Here is a 19,514-nt window from a genome sequence, read left to right on the forward strand (position 1 = left end):
TCCTAGATTATTATCACTTGTTTCTTTAAATGGATTTGAGAGCGACCCTGGTTCAGAGTGACCCAGGTCTGTTTGGCCTGGACTCTGCTGTGTTCTCCTCAGGCAGCGCTCAGTCTGTGGGTTTATAACGACTTTAAACTCTCACTAAGGATCCACTTAAAAACGGTTCTGACAAGAGGAATATAAAAGTAGAGGTATGGATGGATGGATGGATGGAGGGATGGATGGATGGATGGAGGGATGGATGAAGGGATGCTGTGGTGCAACACCTCTCTCTGCTGACTGGAATCGAACATTGAGCCTCACAGCAGGTTGATTTCCTTCAGCAGAACTGACCCAAACCTAACTGTGTGACAGTGTCATGACCCGACCACACACCCTCTCTACGATCTGCTGATTGTGAGGGAAACACGGCAGACCAGCCCTGCAGCGTGACAGTGACTCAGGAATGAGTGGACTGTTGCAGGGCGGCAGTTCAGGGCCGGAGAAAAAGGAGTGAACGTCTTCACTTCTGTCTAATTATTACTAATAGTCTACAAACATGCGTCGACTCGGAGCCGCAGCACCTCAGCGGCTCCTGTATTGTTTCAGCTGGTGGAGCAGAAGAGGACGACGGACATTAGACGCCAATAACAATAGTTTTGCTGTCAGGACTGTGAGGGAGGCGAGGTCAGCGAGGTACTGCAGTAAACAGGCCAGCCCAATTCCTTCCCATGACCTCCTGGCTTCACTGAATGGGGAGTAAGTCAAGCTGTACACTCCACTTTGTTTTACAGCTGAAGTGACTCTGACAAACTGTTGGCATTAAAGGCTGATTAAATTTTGGCCTTCGTGAGGGGACTGCATCGGCAAGGGGATCAAATCAAAATATGAGCAATACTGAGATAACACAAGACTGACTTATTGCCTGTTTTTTGTATTACTGTAGAGCTTTTAAGAATATTCAATCAAACATACACTCAATCTGACCTTAACCTGTAGTGTACTGGTACCATGGTGCACTTATCAGCATCATCATCATCAGCTTGTGTAAAAGTGAGATATCCTTCTGATAGAAATCTCACCGACAGTCCACTCGCGAAACAATCCCTCAGCATAGTATCGGCTTGCTGCAGTAAGAACCACGACACGGTGCTCATGAGTGTTTGTGTTTGTCGGGTGGCACAACAAGAAAGTCACAAATAATTAATGGACCACAGCGTTACAGTGACAGAAGTTATAATAGTAATATCTTGAATCAAATCAGGGTGCAACACCAATTCCAAACGAACTGGGCTCCAGTAAACCTTCCCTCAACTACACCCAACAGTCTTCAACAGACGAATACCACCCAAGTGGCCATAAGACTCTAACACCTCTTTTTATGTTTTTCTTTTAATTTAATTCCTCCTCCATGAATTATATGTTAATATTTTACATTATGTTTTTGATTTTTATTCTGTCTTTTTGATTTTTTAACCTCTAATCTATTTTATCTGTGTGTTTTACTCTGTGTTGGGCAACGCTATCAATAATGTCCCTCTGCAATAAAGTACTTCTATTCTATTCTATTTTACCATATAAGAAAGAAAGAAAGAGACACCTTTAGCCAAAAAACGACAGAAAGAAAAATGTTTTGGGTGGTGTAATACAGAAACAGTCCGACAGGGGGAAGTGTGTTGTTTTCAAGCAGGAAACCAACGAAGAAGAACCGGAAGTTGGTTTTGTTTTGTTTAGCCGCCAGGGCGGGAAGACTCGGCGTGGTCTTTAGCGTCCTCCGCGGTGAGTTCAACGAGACATTTAAACCCCAAAGAGATTTTATATGCAATCTCAGCAATGTAATTAAAGCTCAAGCCTCACCACAATCTGACATATTTCCGATTAGCCTGTCGTAGTTAAATATGCTAACTAAGCTAAGCTAGCGACTTCTCTGAGAGCGAAGTTTCCACTTTGTCGATATTTCAGGAACAAATCTTAACGTTTTCTCAATTCAATGGTTATTGTTTGGTATGCAGTGTTTTCCATTGTACTTTGTGACTGTAACTGTACTTTGAAGTGTCTAGTAGTGAGTTCTGTAATCTAATATATTCAATATGTTACCAACGACAAGATTGAATTTATTGTAGATTTTCTACATTATCTTTATCCTTAAGGTTCAGTTGAAACCTATTTCTATACTTTGAGACTTTAAAATCATTGTATACATCATTACATCATAATTTAGCATTGAAATCTATTGTAAGATGTTCCAAACCTACCAAAACACACATAGCATCACGATTTGTACTTTAAGAATGTTATAAATGGACTGGAGCACCTGTAGAAATATTCTCTACACATTATTGACTGATACAGTACAATAATACTTTATATCATTACCACAAAAGTACACTCAATATGACTTTACTTCCACATTTTTAGGATAAATGTATCAACCAGGTACACTACCTGATAATGAGAAAAACACTTGTGTTTATGCTATTGTAATAAGAAATACACCAACACAAACCTCAATGATTACTGGCACAATTTTCTAGTATTTTCTTCACTTTAGTATTTTCAGTTCTGAATATAAATGACTTAAAACCACAAGCTATCAAAATATGCTCAATAATTGCAAGACAGAAAATTTTTTTGTTTATTATTTATTTTACTTGGTCATGATGTGTATGTAAAGGCCGTCTTTGTCGTAGGGTTTAACAAATCTGGGACAACACCATCATACAAACATGTAGAGAATAAACACTAATGAATGGAGCTTTGACAAAACAAAATTTAACAAGGTCCAGTGTTGTGTAAGTCACTCAGTTAGTACTTGACACCAGGAACGAGTTACTTTTTTAAAAGATAGTGGAATTTCCCCATGTGGGATTAATAAAGTCTGATCTGATCTAATCTAAGTTGTTTCAGAAGTCTTTCTAGTCTCTCTAATTTAATCTCTCCTATCAGCCTTCACACCGTGACCATGCCTGCCAAACAGAAAGCTGCAGCCCTGCCCGACGTCTCTCCGGTTCTCTTCATGTCTGTGGAAGGTGAACCCATGTCTTTCTATCTACGCCCGGGTCCCTTAAAGCGCCAACTTCAGCAGCTCATCACCACCGGAGGAGGGACGATGTCCAACGTCCAGCAGCCGGGAGCGATCCTGCTGATGGATCCGGAGGAGAGAAGTTCCATCCCTCAATCTGCCGCTCACCGGTGGGTGCTGAACTGAAGTGTCACTGGCAGGTGTTTCCATTTCAACGTAACGAAATGTTCATGAGGAGATTTCGTGGTCTTGAACCTGGATGTGACTCTGGAGGCTAATTTTTTCCCCTAATCAGACTGAAATCCAAACAACACAACAAATTCATATCAGACTGTGGGAACATTTGTTTCAGCTCCTTCTGCTTTGTCAGTTTCAACACTGATTGAGTGTTAAGTACATTAGTTACCATTTCATATCGAGCATCTTCTTTGTGTTATGATATCTGCAAAACACAAGGAGCTGAAAATTAGACCACAAACATAAGACAACCCCATTTTTCAGACTTATTTCCAGCAAACACTCCTTTGGCCCAATATGGTAACTTGAGTAGAATAAACAGACCGATTGAAAGACTTTTTTTTTCCAAACATACCTGTTTACCTCAGAGAATTAGAAATATTTACAATCTGTCTGTTGTTTACTTCTGCAGGTACGTGTCCACGCAGTACATCCACGACTGCGTGGAGAAGAATGAGCAGCTGAATTTGGAGGACTACAGGTTGAACCCCAAAACGGTGCAGAGACAATCTCCTCGACTCAGCAGCAGAGACAGCTCTCCTCCAGTCTTGGAAGGTACGACGGGTTGGACGGTCACCCTAACGAACATGTAAAATGTGCTTTTTATATTCAGCACTTTTGTATTGATGCATTAAGTGTGTAACGTATTCACGTGTCTTTTCTCGGTACCATTTTAAATAGGCAGAATTTCTTACACGCCCAAAGAAGATGCTGCCATTTTAGAATATGTCAGCAAGCGTCTGTCTGAGGTGGGCGGGAACCGTCTCTGGCAGCAGATGGAGAAGCAGCGTTTGACTCCCCACAGCTGGCAGTCCATGAAGTACCGTTACAGAGTCCGACTGGCCAGAAAACAGACGGGAGATGCGGCGGAAACGACACAAATCAAAGAGAAGGAAGCAAAGGAAAAGGCTGCGGTGAGCTACTTGCTGAAATTTATTTTTAACCCGGAAGTACCGTCGTTTATTTATGATCAGTTATCGACAACTAAGAGTCTCAGGTTTCTTGACATGAAGCTTGAATTGTGTCCTCAGGATCCAGATGTTCAGAAACCTGAAGAAGAAGCTGCGTCTCCTCAGAAACATCCAGCCGAAACGAGCCTCACACAGGTGAAGGAGCTGTTTATTTCTTTTGGATAAGTATTGTTTCTCCTCTTCCAGGTGGCAGCAGATCAGTGTTTGTGACTTCAGTGAATAATTCAGACCCCCTCCCTGCAGGTTGATGAGCCAGCTGGAAGCAAATCAGAAGACAAAGGAGCTGAAGGAGATGAGCAGCAGGCAGACGAACCGCCGGCTGAAACATCCGACTCCCCTCCAGCCGAAGAGCCTCGTGTGGATTTACAGACCGAAGATCAAGTCACTGCAGCTGAGACGGCGCAGCCAGAAGGAGATGAGCCTCAATCACAAAGTGGGGCAGACGACTCGGCTCCGGCTCAGCCCGAGACGCAGCTGAAGACGTCTAACAGAAAGCTTAAAGAGAAGCAGAAGGCCTCCCCCAGCCCGGCGTCCTCGCAGCGCCGAATCACACGCAGGCAGCTGGAGCTCCAGGCGGCGGAGTCTCCCGGACCGTTGGGCGAAAAGCTCCGATCGTCCTCGGCCACCTCGTCTCCTCAGACCTCTAGGACAGCCGATTCAGCGGTGAAGTCCTCTCCGCAGGAAGACGGGGGTTCAGACGAGCCGCCTCCGAAGAAGGCCCGAGGAAAGAGTGTGAAGCCTGAAACAGAGAGTCAGTCGGAGGAGAGCGGAGAGGCACAACCATCAGGTCTGAGTTGTGACAAACACTTTCTTTTTCTCATTTTCTCAGTTTCCCATCGGCTGCAACTTTAGATACACTTGTAATGTGATCGAGTGCAGCAGCTCTGCTTAACGTCCGCCCTCGTCGAGGTGATGATGCTTCTTTTATCGGAGGTCATGACGGAGGTTTCATCTTTTCAATCACAAAGTTTAGTTTTGAGGTCTTCAGGTTGCGGTGATGAAGCTCGGCTGTTTTATAACGACTTGTTTTCAAATGTACTGCAGCACGTGGTTTGGTTGTTGCCACATTTAATAAAAGAAGAAGAATTCTTAAAAACGAGACTCGTTTCAGTAGAACCTCTTCCTCATCGTGTGGTGCAGCTCAAAACTGGCGAACACTCCACTCCACAATATTTTAATTCAACAACCTCCAACTTCATCCACTCGTCTCTGTGTGGATGGTGGAGCTTCTCATTCTGTCTCATAGAATCTGAAAGAGCAAAACTTACAATTAGTGTCTGATCGTTCATTGAAAAACAAAGAATCCAGTATTTTTGAATGGAAAAGGAGTTTGTTGGGGTGACGGTAGAACGAACGGGAGAAGCTGGTTTGCAGCCGGGCCTGTTAGATTGAACACGTTCTGGATTAAATAGCTGCAGGTTGAACTGAGAGGCTCAGGCTGAAGTTTCTGTTTGCGTTTCTCAGACGAGTCCGATTCAGAGCCACCGAGGAAGAAAGAGAAGAGGCCGCTGGGAATCCTCGAACTGGCAGCGAGGGAGTTTGATTCTGAAGTAAGACTTTATTCATCTTTTTCTTTTTTGTCTTTTAAATCCTGCAGGATGAACTTGTTGGAAAGCCACAGGGAGTCCGACTGCATTGTGGTTTTTACTTTTACATATAAATGTGTGCAAACATTGACATAGATTTCACTGAGAATCGTGAGGCTTTAATCCACCGATGATAAACATGAGTTCACATGTGGCCCACTAGAGAATCCAGTCTGAGCTCGCCCTGGGTAAAGATTTGCACTGAGGCACGGTGCAAAATTTAGATCAGCAGCAGCGACTGTTACCTCGGTGCTCGTGGAATAGCTTTAGAATAAAAGCCAATGCACGGTAAAGTTAGTAAATCTACTGGTAAGTCTGAAAGCTGCAGAAACAATAGAGCTGCAGAAGAGACGACTTCAGCCTGGAGGGAAACTTTCTGGTCGAGACGATTTCAGGTGGAAGTTTTATAACTTGGGCAGTTTTTGTTTTTTTCTGCTCTGGCCCTTTAAGGCTTCCTAACGAATGTAGTCGTGCTGAAAATGATTGTTTTCTATGATGCAGACGATTCCGCATCGCTGCAAACATGGTGGATTACAAGTCAGTGATGTGTCTTTATTTTCACGGAACATTTCACCAAAATCCCGTCCGCTGTGACCGGACAACTTTTTGCAACGTACGTTTTGATCTGCTTTTGTTGTACGCGCTCCCTAAAGCTCTTAAAGGGGCAGACACAGAGAATTACTAAGGTAAGACAGATGTAAATGATGTTCTACTAAAATGACAAGAGGAGGTGAAAGATAGTTGGCACAACACCAGCAACTTCATCACCGGCAACTTCATCACCAGAGACATTTGGACCAGCAGCGTTTGACGGATGTCGCTCAGTAGTTTTAACTGCTCAGCCATGCTACATGCTACATGCTAATAAGTTTAGGGGCTCACACACCAAGAAGTCTGACTGATTAACAGCGAGCTCGGTCTATAGTACACGTAGAGCAGTGTGTAGATACACGCACTGTGCTACGTGTACTGCAGTCGTAGTAATATACATAATGGAGGTGAGCGTCGCGTCGACACTTGGTTCACGGCGACGCTTAGCCTTCGCATATCGTTTGGAGAATTAATTACGCTTTATGGCATTTGATAAGTACTCGCACAGGTAAGTATCAAAGGTTTAGTACTTCTACTCATCCTTTTAAAAAGTATTGGCCTAGTTTACAATGTAATAAAATGTTTAGACATGTCCGTTAACATTTAAATACGTTCTCCTATGAAGTACACTGCACTGTATTGATGCCTTTTTGGTATTTAAAAACACTTGTTGTCCGCCGTGTTCAGACTAAAGTTACGTTTATGGTGTTTGTCATTTTCTAAATTAAAAGGAGAGTTCATATTTATCTGACTGCTTGTGTTGATGAATGGGGAAACGTCACCGTGAGCAGTTATTGAGGATGTAACACACAGTGGTGCGTCGTGGAATCGCTGTCAAGGCGACGGGAACATCGTTTGACATCACTGCTATAAACTCTGCTGTCTTTTTGCGTCGCAGTCGAGTGAAGACGAAACTCCAGATCTGGAAAGGCCCGCTGAAGCGGCAGCAGCAGCCACAGAATCGGTTCCTCCATCTTCGCATGGCGACCAGGAGACCAGGCCGACGCTTCAGCCCTCCAGCCTCAAGCCTCCGGCCGCAGAGCCGCCGTCCAGAGCCCACCTCTTCATCTTCGACAGTGAATCTCAGGAGTTGGAGGGTCCGGCTGCAGCAGAAGCAGCTCCGTCCGACCCCCCACCAGTAGGAGGCGCTGCTGCACTGTCTCTGACTCAGGCCCAGTTAGAAGAGGACATGCAGCTGATCAGAGAGCTGATGACTCAGTCTGAGCAGGTGCACTGACCGCGTTTTATTTCCAAACGGTTTAGGTGTTTCTGCTCCTTTTCAAACTGACATCAATGTCTTGATTCTCTCTCTCCTCGCCAGGATTTGGGCGCTGTGACTAAAGCTTTGCTGAAGGCCAGTGGCGACTCCTCCGCCGCTCTGGAGCGGCTCCGGAACCCCTCCTCGGCCTCCGGACGGCCGTGGAGCCGCGACGACGACGACAGTTTGCTCTCGGCCGATCCCGACGTCCTGGAGCAGCTGCAGGACAAATACGGGGAGGAAGAAGTCGCCAAAAGAATCGTGTTTCTGGAGGTGGAGCCGTGAATAGAAATGCAAAGAAACGCTGTTCCTGTTTTTCTCCGTTTGTTTCTGGGAAAAAGTGAAATGTTGCAGACGCTTTTAACGAGAGATTTCAAAATTAATTAGGGAAGGTGTGTTTCGGTTCCATCAAAATGAGTTTTGTGCTTCTGTTGTAAATAACTATTGTCACTTTATGTAACACTGAAAATCTGGAAACTCTTTGTATTTGATGTTTCGGAGGTGTTCTGAAATTTTTTGTATCTAAGCTAAATAAAAAACATTTTATAAGAAAATTATATTGTGACGTGTATTATTAAACCACTTGAAATATAGAAATAAAGCCACTATTCGGTAACGTCTCACCCTCAACTTTTTTTCTTGTCCTCAGCTGTTAGACATTCTGGCATTAACTGCAATATATGCATGTAACCACCAGGGGCGCACTTTCTATTATGTGGTGAGTCAGTTCAGGTGATCAGTTGTAGAAATGTGTTTACATTAAAGGTAATTTCTAGATTTTGACAAGTTATTCTGACCATAATATGAATTATTCGATTCAATTCAACTTTATTTATAGTCATTTCTAATTTAACAAATCGATATGAGCGAGCTTAACGACTGGAAAGAAAAAACTCCCTCTTGACAGGAAGAAACCTTTTCAACTCGTTTACTGTATTTGTAAGTTCGAGCTACATGCGGACAAATGTTTTGTAGTCTTTGAATATGTAAATAGTGTAATAACAATCAACTGTGATCTGAAAGTTGTAAAGCACACGGTGAACTGAGGCGAGATATTGCAGTTCTTTATTTTTATTTGAAGCTTGTCATGTTTTGTAAAAGAATAGTTCATTAAATGTGAACTTATTAATATATTAATACTTAGTTAAATAGGTTTAACTAAGTATTAAAACAAGAGGTTCTAGTTATTTATACTGTATATCATAATTTGCCATATAAATATTCAGATTTCTCAAAAGTACAAAAATATGACCGACTTTTCAGGGCCGACATTCCTAATTGTTTCTAGTTGTTTACAGATATTAAACAGACCTGCTGCTCCTGCATTGTTTCAAGTCTTGGCCTTGTGTTGGGGATCCCGGTTCCAGTCTTTGGTTGTGTATCAGGAAAAGCCTGCGGTGTAAAAACTAGAGTGTAAGTTAAAATAACTTGATGCGACTCAGTCAAGTTAAATATATATATATAAGATCCAGACCATTCAGATTAAGCGCCAGACTTAGCGTGTTCCTATTGCATTGGTTTCCTTTCCAGCAGTGAAAAAAACATGCATTTAAGATGAATTATAGTCCCTAAAATCCTATTTCGAGCTGCAGAGAAAACAGGAAAACAATCCTATACACACATTTACAATTTTAGAGTCACCAATTAACTCAAAGTGTATGTTTTCACACAGTTAGAACCTGCAAACTCCGAATCAAAAGGGTAGAGAGAAAGTATTGAAAAGACTCAAAGTGACATTTCTTTTTAACCAATCCACCTTTTTATTTCATCTGACCCCCATAGCAACTGAGTACATTCATAAAGTTTAAACAGAATCCGCCCACAGGAATACACTGTACCAATACCTTAAACAATGAGAGTAATGGAAGAAAAGAAACGAAGTAAAAGCAGATGAATCTGCCTGAAAATCAACAAGGATGCTACTTAAGGAGCAAATTAAACAGAATCAGATACGAGATCTGCAGGTTTTTACCCAAATATGGCCTATTAGAGTATTACTGCACCTCTCATCCTCCAACATCATGTTTATAAAATGATAAAGTGATCACAGAGTTTACAGCATGTATAATCCCAGTGCTTTAACACTCGTATAAAATCCCCTTTTTCTGTATGAAACATTCACATCCACCAGGACCTTTTTTTTTTTTTTTTAACATATTTTAGGTCTCATAACATCTGGAAGTCGTTCAGGCTCAGAACCTGTTTAGTAAAGCAAAACACACCAAGTTCTCCTTTTAGTAACAGCACACCATGTATCCCTGGGTTTTTTAACAGCTACATGTTTTTGTTGTTTTGTTTTTTTTTGCTCAGCTTTTTTCTGTTTTTTTTTAAAAAAGAAGCTTCCAGTCAAGCTACATTCAACAAGAAGGGTTGCGAGGGATTTAACCAGACTTTAACCTGCATCGAGTGACGGGAGAGAAAAACAAACTGAGCGGCTGGCAAAAAGTGACAGATTTAAAAAAAAAAAAGAAAAAAAAAAGAAGATATTTTTGTTTTTCCACCTGCAAACTAACACGTCTGTAGTTGGCATGTAAACTAAAGATAAAAAAATAAAATAAAACACAGACTGCATTTTTCCAGAGTTAGTAGGTTTTATAGCTTGATTTACATCTTTGTCACGTTATTACAGACCAGGGGTGTCCAACTCGATCTAGTTTCCAGGGTCACTTATAGACCCAATTGGTTTTCGTAAAATGATAATAAGTAAAATGATAATAGTAATTGTCTTAGTTTAAGAGCAAAAAAAAAAAAAAATTCCCTATTATTGCACTTTTTTAAACAATATTTATGATTACCGTATTTTCCAGACTATAAGTCACACTTCAGTAAAAGCTGCATCTGTCAAAATATACGTCATGTATAAGTTTCACTGCTTTATTAGTTTGAATGTATTAACTGCACCCCGGATATTCCTCATCCAGCGGCTGCTGTTTTTGAACCTACTGTGAATTTGTTCCTCCAGCTCTCATTGGCTTTCGTTGTTTTCATCCTTACGTTAACAGTTTCTCTGGTTTTCTTCTCACTCTCTGAACTCCTTCTGCTGCGGTTTCCACTTTCCTATACATATTTTAGAAAGTGCAGTTTAAATTCTGCTTTTGCTTGCTCTGTCAGTTAAATACAGCAGTAATGGAGGTTTTTCTGTGGTATTTTAGCAGCTTTCTATTGTCATACAGTGACATCTAGTGGCCACAGATGGTATGTATGGGTATAAGGCCCTCTTTATACAACAACAAAGTGAAAATGCATAATTTTAACATTTTCATGATAGAAAAGTTTCGCATTTACAAGGCAACGTTTTGAAAACGATGTCCGTTTCCACAGAAACTCTGAAAAGGATGTAGTTCGCATGCCACACACATACACACACACACACACACACAAACACGCACAGAACAAGTAGGCTTTAAACATATATAAACTGTAAACCATCAACTCTAAAACTACCAAGTCACAGGAGAATATTGATTTGGAGTCATGACACTCTGAAGGAAAACATTGTTGTTATTGTCCATCGACTGAGCGTGTGCAGAACTATTTACTACGGCCGAGGTGTGCATGTCCCGAGTAGCGTTTTCAAAAAGTTGCGTTCCCCCCCCCCCCCCCCCGATTACGCGGAGACTTTTTGAAACCATGGGAGCTGTTTTTAAAAAGTTTTCAGTGGCTCCGAGCACCGTTGTTGTTTAAAGAGACACCCAAAAGGCAACGAAAGTTTTGCATTTTCACTTCAAAACATTGCTGTGTAAAGTGATGCCTAAGGTACATACAAGTAAAAAAAAACAACTTGTGACTTATAGTTTTGAAAATACAGTAATTTGTAATCTGGACTCCTCTTTGCCTCAGTGATTGTCTTTAGGTTCATTTCTGCAGTTTTCCGCTCACAAACCTCCTAACGGCATTTATTGATGCTAATTTTGCTACCATCCAGTTTGAATTCACAGTTAATGCGTCATTTTTAATTGTTTTGCCAACAGCGTGTATAAACACACCGTCGTACGTTTGACACCCCCGATCTCGACGCTCGCTTTGGTCGGCTGGTTAGTGTGACGGACAGAAAAACACTGCGAGTTTGTTGTTGGACCTGCTCCTCCTGGATGTTACAGGCATACGGTCCACAAACAACACCACAAAGTACAGTACCAATAATAAAAATAATGGCTCTTTGTTACTCGTCAAGCTGGTTTCATATCAACTTAAAGATCAAAAGTACAACATTGTCTGAGTGAGTGAGAGAGCGCTCCTCACTCCTGTCTGATACAATCCATTAGTTTTGTTACGGTGTAGTCGATAAAACGACCCGAAAACAAGTTAAATATTCCTGCGAACTTAATAAAAGCAAAACATGGCGACAGTAACACAGTGTTTGGTTAACACAGAATGATTAAAAACAGTGAAAAATACATTTTCTGTCACAAATAAGTCATTAGGATAGACAATGTTTCTTGATTGAAAACATAGCGCACAGTCTGCATTGCAGCTTTTCAGGTCAAACTGTAATTAGATTATATATATATATATATTAAAAAAAGACCCATGGCTCCTTTTTCTCCTGGAGAGCATGCTGAAAGAACAAAAGGCCTGAATGTTAAACATTCTGCACCTGTAAAACTCCAAAACTGAAGTAGCACTTAATCTTTGTTCCAGCAAACCGTACGTACATTATAATGAAAAAACAACAAGATCATTTCTGTCCCGTGGCTTTCTGAGCTCCTCCAGTGGACGTCCTGAGGAGCCCAACAGTCAAACCGAGCATCCGAGCATCCTAAAGGCCTCTGAGGTGTACGACCACATGCCGACAGCCCTCTGGGTACAGTCAGACGTTTCTCGGCCTCTCCTGACTGGAAATCAATCGCAAACAAGTCACACTCAGAAGAATAACGTCAAATCAAAAGGAATAAAAAAAAAAAACATGTTAGGTGAAGGAGAAGCTTTTTAAAATGTGTCCTTTGGTTTTTTTCTTGAGAGATTTGAGGGAATGTAGCAACCAATGTCGTGATTTTGGTCCTATTAAATGTAATTAAGCCAACATTGTAATAACTTGTAATAAATATACTTGCTGCAGTTATAAGTATTTTTTTCAATGCTACTTCATTTATACCAAAGACAGAATAACCTGTTGGCAACATGTTATTATGATATTGGCTCAAATATTGTATTATACTATTGTCAGGTTATTACATTATCGGCTATATTACATTTAAAATGACATTATTCACAGGTATGAAGTTATTGGCATTTATTGGTCGCTGTGTCGTTTGGTTTTAATGATTTGTTTGACCCAACAACTGAACTTCCACTAAACTGCACCTAAAATGAAGAAACTTTGTGTTTGATTGTTGTTGTTTTTTTATGATAATGCATATTTGCAAAAATTGTCATTCTTTTGGAAAGCCTGCTTATTATTATTATTATTATTGTTATTATCATTGTGTCACATTGGAAAAGAGCAAGTATTTGTGGGATGAATATTTTGGTCTGTGCCCATGAAAAATCTGTCAACTCTTCTCTTTTGTTCGGAAATGACACTTACAGCTTCACCATTACATCTCATGAATTCCAATGTAACTGTCAATCGCAAAATGGACTTAAACTAGCTTAAGTTGTCTTAATTATATGTGAGATTTATGTAAGATTGTGCCTCTTGACCAGTTAATATATAGATTTAATCTCACAGGACTTACGGGTAGAATAAAGGCCAAATAAACAGAAATAAAGCTCAGTAACATGTGTGAGAACAATAAAGGCATTAGAGCCGAGCACTGGGGTCTGGAAAGTGGCTCCGAGGCGTTTCTACATTCAAATGAACGTTTAGATTTAATTAGCACAATAGACTCAGTCTCAAAGAGACTCTCACAAAACAGCTAAAACTACCAAACAGCTTAAGAGTCAACAGTTGAAATGGATAAACACGGGAAAGACGAGAAATGTGTAAATGAGTCAAACAGCTTTTAACAACTGAAATAAAAGAATTACAGTCCTTAAAAAATGCCTTAAAAAGTAAGAAAACCAAAAGCTAAAATAGATTAAAACTACGAGAAAATACAAAAAGGAAAACAAAAATGGTTGAAAGGCTAAATGACAGTTAAATTAAAAACACTTAAAACAGCTGAAAAGAGCTTCAGTTGTTTGATAAATGGCTAAAGTGGCTAAAACAGCGGAAACCAAAGGTAAAAAGATCACTTAACTAAGATGACTAAAACTGATTAAAACCTTGAAACAGTTTATCTGTGTACAAAAACTACAATAACTCTACGATCTGTGTTATTATAAACGTGTGTTGTGTCTCCGGAGGAATTTTATTTGAGTGGAATTAATTGTTGTTTTTGTGATAAAGGTGGCAGACCATTGAACTGCGTCCCCCAGACTCTTTATAATCAGGCACAGCATCAAGGCAAGAGTCAATCGCAGCAGCTCGCCTGCACATCCCACAAACGCATGTTCCTTACAAATGAACCACAATTTTAATGAGGCTTTCAAAAAGCACGAACGCAACAAAGAAATGATGCTACAAAATGCACTTTTCCTTTGTGTGTGGTTTTACTTTTTCGTGTTGCACAAACAAACTGCACAAGGCGAGAACCGCGGTTCCTCAGCAGCAGAAGTTTCGGGCAAACTCTGACATTTATCGCCACAATTTAAGACATTAAGGGGCACGGTTCCAGTTTCTTTGTTTTCTTCACTGTTTACGGTTTAAAAACAAATCTCCCGCGCTACAATTGTTCCGGAGACAAACAAATTCTTTTAGAAAAACAAAAACAAAAAAAAAAAACACCTGCTTTGCTTCAAAGGCTAATGGCTGGAGGCGAAACCAGGAAGGGGGAGAGCCGGTCCAGAAGGGAGGACAGCTGAATTGCATAGAACTTCAGTAGTGCACTGACGCATCGAGAAGGGCTGCGCTCCTTTCCTCCCTCAGCTTTGGCAACCCTGCAGAGTTCCCCCAGAAACCTCCAGAACCCCAACACCATTCATCCCCCGCTGGTTATTGTTTCCTCGAGACCCTCGATCCCACTCAGTGTTTAAGTTGGACTGCAACTGCTACAAAACAACAGCGATCGAGGGGGACGACAACAACAACAACAACATCTGCTACAATCTGAAATAAACATGTCCTGTGTTCAATTCCACTAGAAAAGGATCTCGATAGGGTAGAAAATACGTCTCAGCCTGTTTAAAATATTTATTTTTCTTCAGAAAATGATGTGAAGCTCTGGATGAGGATCCAGCGAGGCAGCAGTGAGGAACAGAGCACAGCTTGGTTTCTCTTTTCTCTCTCTCTCTCTCTCTTTGTGAAGCAAAGACGCCCTCCCGCCACCTTCCAAACAACTGAAAGTGTATAAAAGCACCAGTTCTGGGCCCGCTGGGCTCGACCAACAGCACTTTATTAGGTCAACCAGGCCCAGGGCCTCAAACCCTGTGGTGACCGGAGGGGGACGAGGGGCCGGGCCGGGAGCCCGGCTGTGTGGCCATCAGCTGACGGGGACCTCGGCCTCCTTGTCCAATATCTCGTCCTGGATCTCGTCCGTGTTCCCTGAGTCGCTGCTGGCCGCCGAGCTGAAGGACGGAGAGTTCCTGCCACCTTTGATCATCCTGCGGCACGTCTCCATCTGCACGTCCAGGCCTCTCTTCATGCTGCACATCTCCATGTACTCGTGCAGGTGGCGGTTCATGTCGCTCTTCGCCGTGGCCAATTCCATCTGAGGGCATGAGAGGGAGGAAGTATAAGAGGAGTGGAATCAGTAGGACCGTGCAGAGATGCACGGTGAAGGTCGCATAATTAACATATTTAATTAGTCAGACGTTGGTTGTCTTACAAATTATATAACACTGTATTCAAAGTGTATTCCCTGAAATCCAGCCTTGGTACAGAATTTCAGTCTAAGGCCTCGTCCACACGAGCTAAAACCATCTTTTTTCTCCCCAGCGTTCTCAAAAAAATAAAAAAATCTGTCCACACGTGACTTTGAACACGGCTCAACACGAGGCTTCAGGGCATGTAGTACATATGCCAGGCCTTTAGGGGCGCTGTGACTCACCAAACACCAAAAATGCAGGAGAAGACACAGTGCACATAGAACTTTTGAATTAGACTTCTACTCAGACTTCTATATAACTCTGAGTTTTATAGGTCTATGCTCCGGCTGGCATCGGTAGCTTCTGCAGCGCCACCCGGAGCATGAAGTCCGCCATTGTTGTGGTTATTAGATGACATCACGGACCGGGGTGGGGATGGGAGGCGGGGCGATTACGTCATCATTTTTTCCACAGATGTTCATCTTTGCCGTCCACACTTCACAGCCGAGCCGGGGTTTTAGAATTTCCCCACTCTGGGACCCGTGTTAAAAAAATGTTTGCAAGCTCCGCCTCCTGTGGATGGTCGGCCAAAGATGGTGCACTTACGTGAAACGGCGTTCTCTTGAGGACGGCCCCTAAAAGTCCCTCTGGTGAGCTCAGCTGAGAACAGGCTGTTTCTGTGTCTGTACCTTTAAATGCTAATGAGCGATGTCTGTCCACGCCTGCTCCACTCTTGCATTTGCGAGGAGAAAAAGTGGCGCCCGCTTGTAATTTTAGAAGGCAGAACTCATCTACCTGTGGGAGGGGCAAAGTGAGTATCCACTGCCAGAGGGAGGAGTTATTTCCCCGCATGACATCATGAAGGGAAAATTTCTGATTCGCTAAAAAGTGGAGCAAGAAGTGAGGGAGATGAGACTTTCTTCACTTCGGGTTCCTCATAGACTGGCTACGGAGACGCACATTACTGTTAGAAAACCAGTGTAAAGTGAACTTTGCATTATATGGGACTTTTAAACCGGTAAAAGCTGGATTTTTAAGCTAAAAACTGCTCAGCTGTAGTAGAATGGCTGACATGAGTTGTTTGGAAGAAAACAATTCTTCATCCTGTGCTTGTTACGTTTTGTTTTTTTCCTGCCACAATCTTTAGAAACAAAAGTATTTTCACACACAACATGCATTCTCTAACGTGTCATATCCTCGAATAGCACTCTGCCTATACATTTCTATACATCAGGAAACTTAAAATACACCACATGAATCCCTGAATACGATATGGTTTTTACAAAACCTCTCATTGGTATTCATTGCTGCCAAACACACACAAACGCACGCACGCACGCACGCACGCACGCACACACACACACATCATGTCTACCTCGATCTGTCCGATGGTCTCCTGGTACTCCTGCTCTCTGGTCTTAAATAGTGACTCCGTTTCATCGATGAGGCTGCCAAGACTTCCATCCTGGGAGTCCTTACAGAGCACAGACAGGGGCCTCATCCATCATGCATGATTCTTGCACAGCAGCAACCACACTTAAAAAAAAACCAAAACACATCCTCTTCCAGTGCACTGCGATGCAGACCACACTCACCGGGTCGTGGGCCTCGCCGTTGCCCTGGGCGGGGCAGGTGGCTGCGCCGGTGGAGGCGGCGGTAGCGACGCTGAACGGCACGTTGTAGTTGGCGAAGTCCTCCCAGAGCAGCAGCGTCTCCTCGTTCTCCTCCCACGTCAGGCTGTCGCAGTCGTCGTCGATTTCGAACGTCTCGCGCCTGGCAACAAAGGAGTTATCTGAACTGTGTCTGCGTGGGACAAGGACAGAGAGTGGGGGGGGGGAAGAGAAGAGCAGGGAGAGTGTGACGGCCACCAGACGCAGAAAAGGTCACGTGCAAAGAAGTTATGAAAAAGACGACAGGAAAGGAGAGTTAATGGAAAACCAGAAAAGTTGCCGCCACAAACTGTGCTGCTTCTACGTGTTTATGAGAAGAAAAGTGCTGATCACATTATTACGATGCGCATGCTGTTTGTTAGTTGCAATACTTCATATAAACACCAGAGGGGGCAAAGAGGCAGAAACGGAACACCACTGTGCTGCTGTGGCTGCTGAGAAATAACTGCAGAGTTCAGCTGCTGTGTGTGTGTGTGTGTGTGTGTGTGTGTGTGTGTGTGTGTGTGTGTGTGTGTGTGTGTGTGTCTTGTCTGTATCTAAATTTGTCTTTGTGTGTTTGTGTGCGTGTGTTTATGTTTACGTGTGCATCTGTGTGTGCATGTGTCTGTTTGAAAGTATGTTTGATTGTGTGTGTGTCTGTGTGTTTATGTGTGCATCTGTGTGAGGTGTATTTGTGTATGTGTGTACGTGTGCATGTGTGTGAGGTGTATTTGTGTATGTGTGTACGTGTGCATGTGTGCGTGCGTGTGCATGAGGTGTGTGTATGTGTGTGTGTGTGTGTGTATGAGGTGTGTGTATGTGTGTGTGTGTGTGTGTGTGTGAGGTGTCACTTACAGCTGGTTGAGCATTCGTTTCATCTCGTCTGTGATGTTGAGCGATCCGGGGACTTCCTCCTCTGACAGACTCGTCTCAGCGTCCATCTCCGAGCTTTCCTCGTCAGACACGACTTTACGCTCCTTTTTCCTGCAGCAGGCCACAGCGCCCTGCGCAGGCCCCTGCACGCAACAACATGGCAGAGCGGAAACATTACACAAATGTTCACGTTTCAGTGGAATGATCCGACATAAAGGAACACTGACTCCTCATGACAGCTGATTGATGCAGTTTGAACCAGATGTGTTATAAAACGTGTTTTAAATAAACATTTCGCAAACGTCTTCTTTATTGTAGCTCTTTGCACTAAAACAAAGGGAGCTTTTTTTTTTGAGAAAATTTTTTAAGAAATTGTTCCACTATCTCACACTGGTTCGATCTGTTTGACTCAAAAGACATTCCTGATTTAATCAAATACAAATTTTATTATTTGAAAGCTTTTTTCTTTCCTCCTTGACGTGTGAATGCAGCAGTTTCTCTTCAACTTTCATAATTGTCGGTGTAAGTTTGAATATAAATTGAGTCTATTGATTGTTGGTTACACTATTATGTTTAAAAGATCACACGGAATAAACACAAACCCACAAAATTTTAATCTAACAAAATGCATAAGCTCTATAGAGATACAACCCCTATATAAATAAAAACACAAAAGAGAGCTTTAAGAATCTAACACCACAAACAGATGCTGCTTACGCGCATGTGTACTCGTGTTGTATATGGAGGCAACGGCCTTTCTAACGCTGACGGAGCTTATCTACTCACAAATCATGTAAATTGACAAATTCCACACGGAGGAGAAACTTCTATTAACATGTGACGAAGAAGAAGCAACGACTTGATTCACCGAGGATTTATAGTCGGACTCCGTCCAGCAGTGTCGACGCAATGTGATAGTCGTCACATCAGTGCTTCACCCTCCCGAGTGCATGTGTGTGTGTGTGTGTATATGCAGGAGTATTTTGCATGTCTCTGTTTATATGTTTGCTGAATGCATCTGTGAACAGGCGGGCCTGTCCTGCCTGCAGAAACGGAGGCGGGTCACTCGGTGCACCGTCAGCCGGAGAGGAAAAACAACAAATTGGCCACACAGCGAGCAGGCAGCTCCGGTTTCATTGTGCTGACTGCGTCTCTTCACAAAAGAATTCATAATTTCTGCCGCATTCACCGTCGGCTCATCTGACAAACGCGGCGCGGGCAGCGCCGATACTCGCCTTCTCGGAGAGCGATCTGGCCGGGCTGACGTTGAACATCTTCGACATGTCCTCCGAGTTGCGTTGCTGCGCCACGTCGCACAGCTTGGCCGTGATGTCGATGCGCCTGCAGATGTCCATGTCCACCCGTCGGGCTTTCTCCTGGATCTTTGAGTCCAGGTCCGTCATTTGCTGCAGAGAAGGAAAGCTCTTTTCATTCTTTTTTTATTAAGGAGAACAGAAATCATGACGAGTTGATCCGGGGTGAACAGACGGAACAGAAACTTCTTCTGTCGATGAATCACATGAAAGAAGAAATAAGTTCGATATAGTTTTGTGCTGA

The 19,514-nt window shown here is 42.6% G+C and overlaps 2 protein-coding genes across 5 annotated transcripts in view; one reads left to right on the forward strand and one right to left on the reverse strand.

Moving 5' to 3' along the window:
• Nucleotides 1-1,689: 1,689 nt before the first annotated feature.
• terf2ip (telomeric repeat binding factor 2, interacting protein) lies at nt 1,690-8,269 on the forward strand. The gene is made up of 9 exons (XM_080462274.1): nt 1,690-1,761; nt 2,929-3,174; nt 3,654-3,796; nt 3,923-4,155; nt 4,273-4,347; nt 4,456-4,999; nt 5,677-5,762; nt 7,288-7,617; nt 7,711-8,269. Exons 2-9 carry the CDS (start codon nt 2,945-2,947, stop codon nt 7,930-7,932), a joined length of 1,863 nt encoding a protein of 620 aa, XP_080318400.1. The 5' UTR covers nt 1,690-1,761; nt 2,929-2,944; the 3' UTR covers nt 7,933-8,269.
• Nucleotides 8,270-12,610: 4,341 nt separating this feature from the next.
• iffo2b (intermediate filament family orphan 2b) overlaps nt 12,611-19,514 on the reverse strand; it is a 33,987-nt gene continuing 27,083 nt past the window's right edge. The window contains exons 4-8 of one of the 4 annotated variants that reach the window (XM_080460782.1): nt 19,193-19,363; nt 17,940-18,100; nt 17,031-17,208; nt 16,811-16,909; nt 12,611-15,338 (exon numbers count right to left, since the gene is read on the reverse strand). In XM_080460782.1, the coding sequence (XP_080316908.1) occupies nt 15,111-15,338; nt 16,811-16,909; nt 17,031-17,208; nt 17,940-18,100; nt 19,193-19,363 (837 nt within the window). In that variant the 3' untranslated portion in view covers nt 12,611-15,110. Of the gene's footprint in view, nt 15,339-16,810; nt 16,910-17,030; nt 17,239-17,939; nt 18,101-19,192; nt 19,364-19,514 lie in introns of all 4 variants that reach the window. The other 3 variants (XM_080460783.1, XM_080460781.1, XM_080460780.1) reach the window with 3 other exon arrangements.

This window comes from Lipophrys pholis, assembly GCF_963383615.2.
Source record: "Lipophrys pholis genome assembly, chromosome: 4".
Classification (NCBI taxonomy): Eukaryota; Metazoa; Chordata; class Actinopteri; order Blenniiformes; family Blenniidae; genus Lipophrys; species Lipophrys pholis.

What these genes read in the sequence shown, in the direction of transcription:
- terf2ip (XM_080462274.1), top strand. Translation starts at nt 2,945, where the DNA reads ATGCCTGCCAAACAGAAAGCTGCAGCCCTGCCCGACGTCTCTCCGGTT. An exon ending in CCTCAATCTGCCGCTCACCG is followed by an intron (nt 3,175 to 3,653) that starts GTGGGTGCTGAA and finishes TTACTTCTGCAG; the next exon opens with GTACGTGTCCACGCAGTACA. An exon ending in CTCTCCTCCAGTCTTGGAAG is followed by an intron (nt 3,797 to 3,922) that starts GTACGACGGGTT and finishes CATTTTAAATAG; the next exon opens with GCAGAATTTCTTACACGCCC.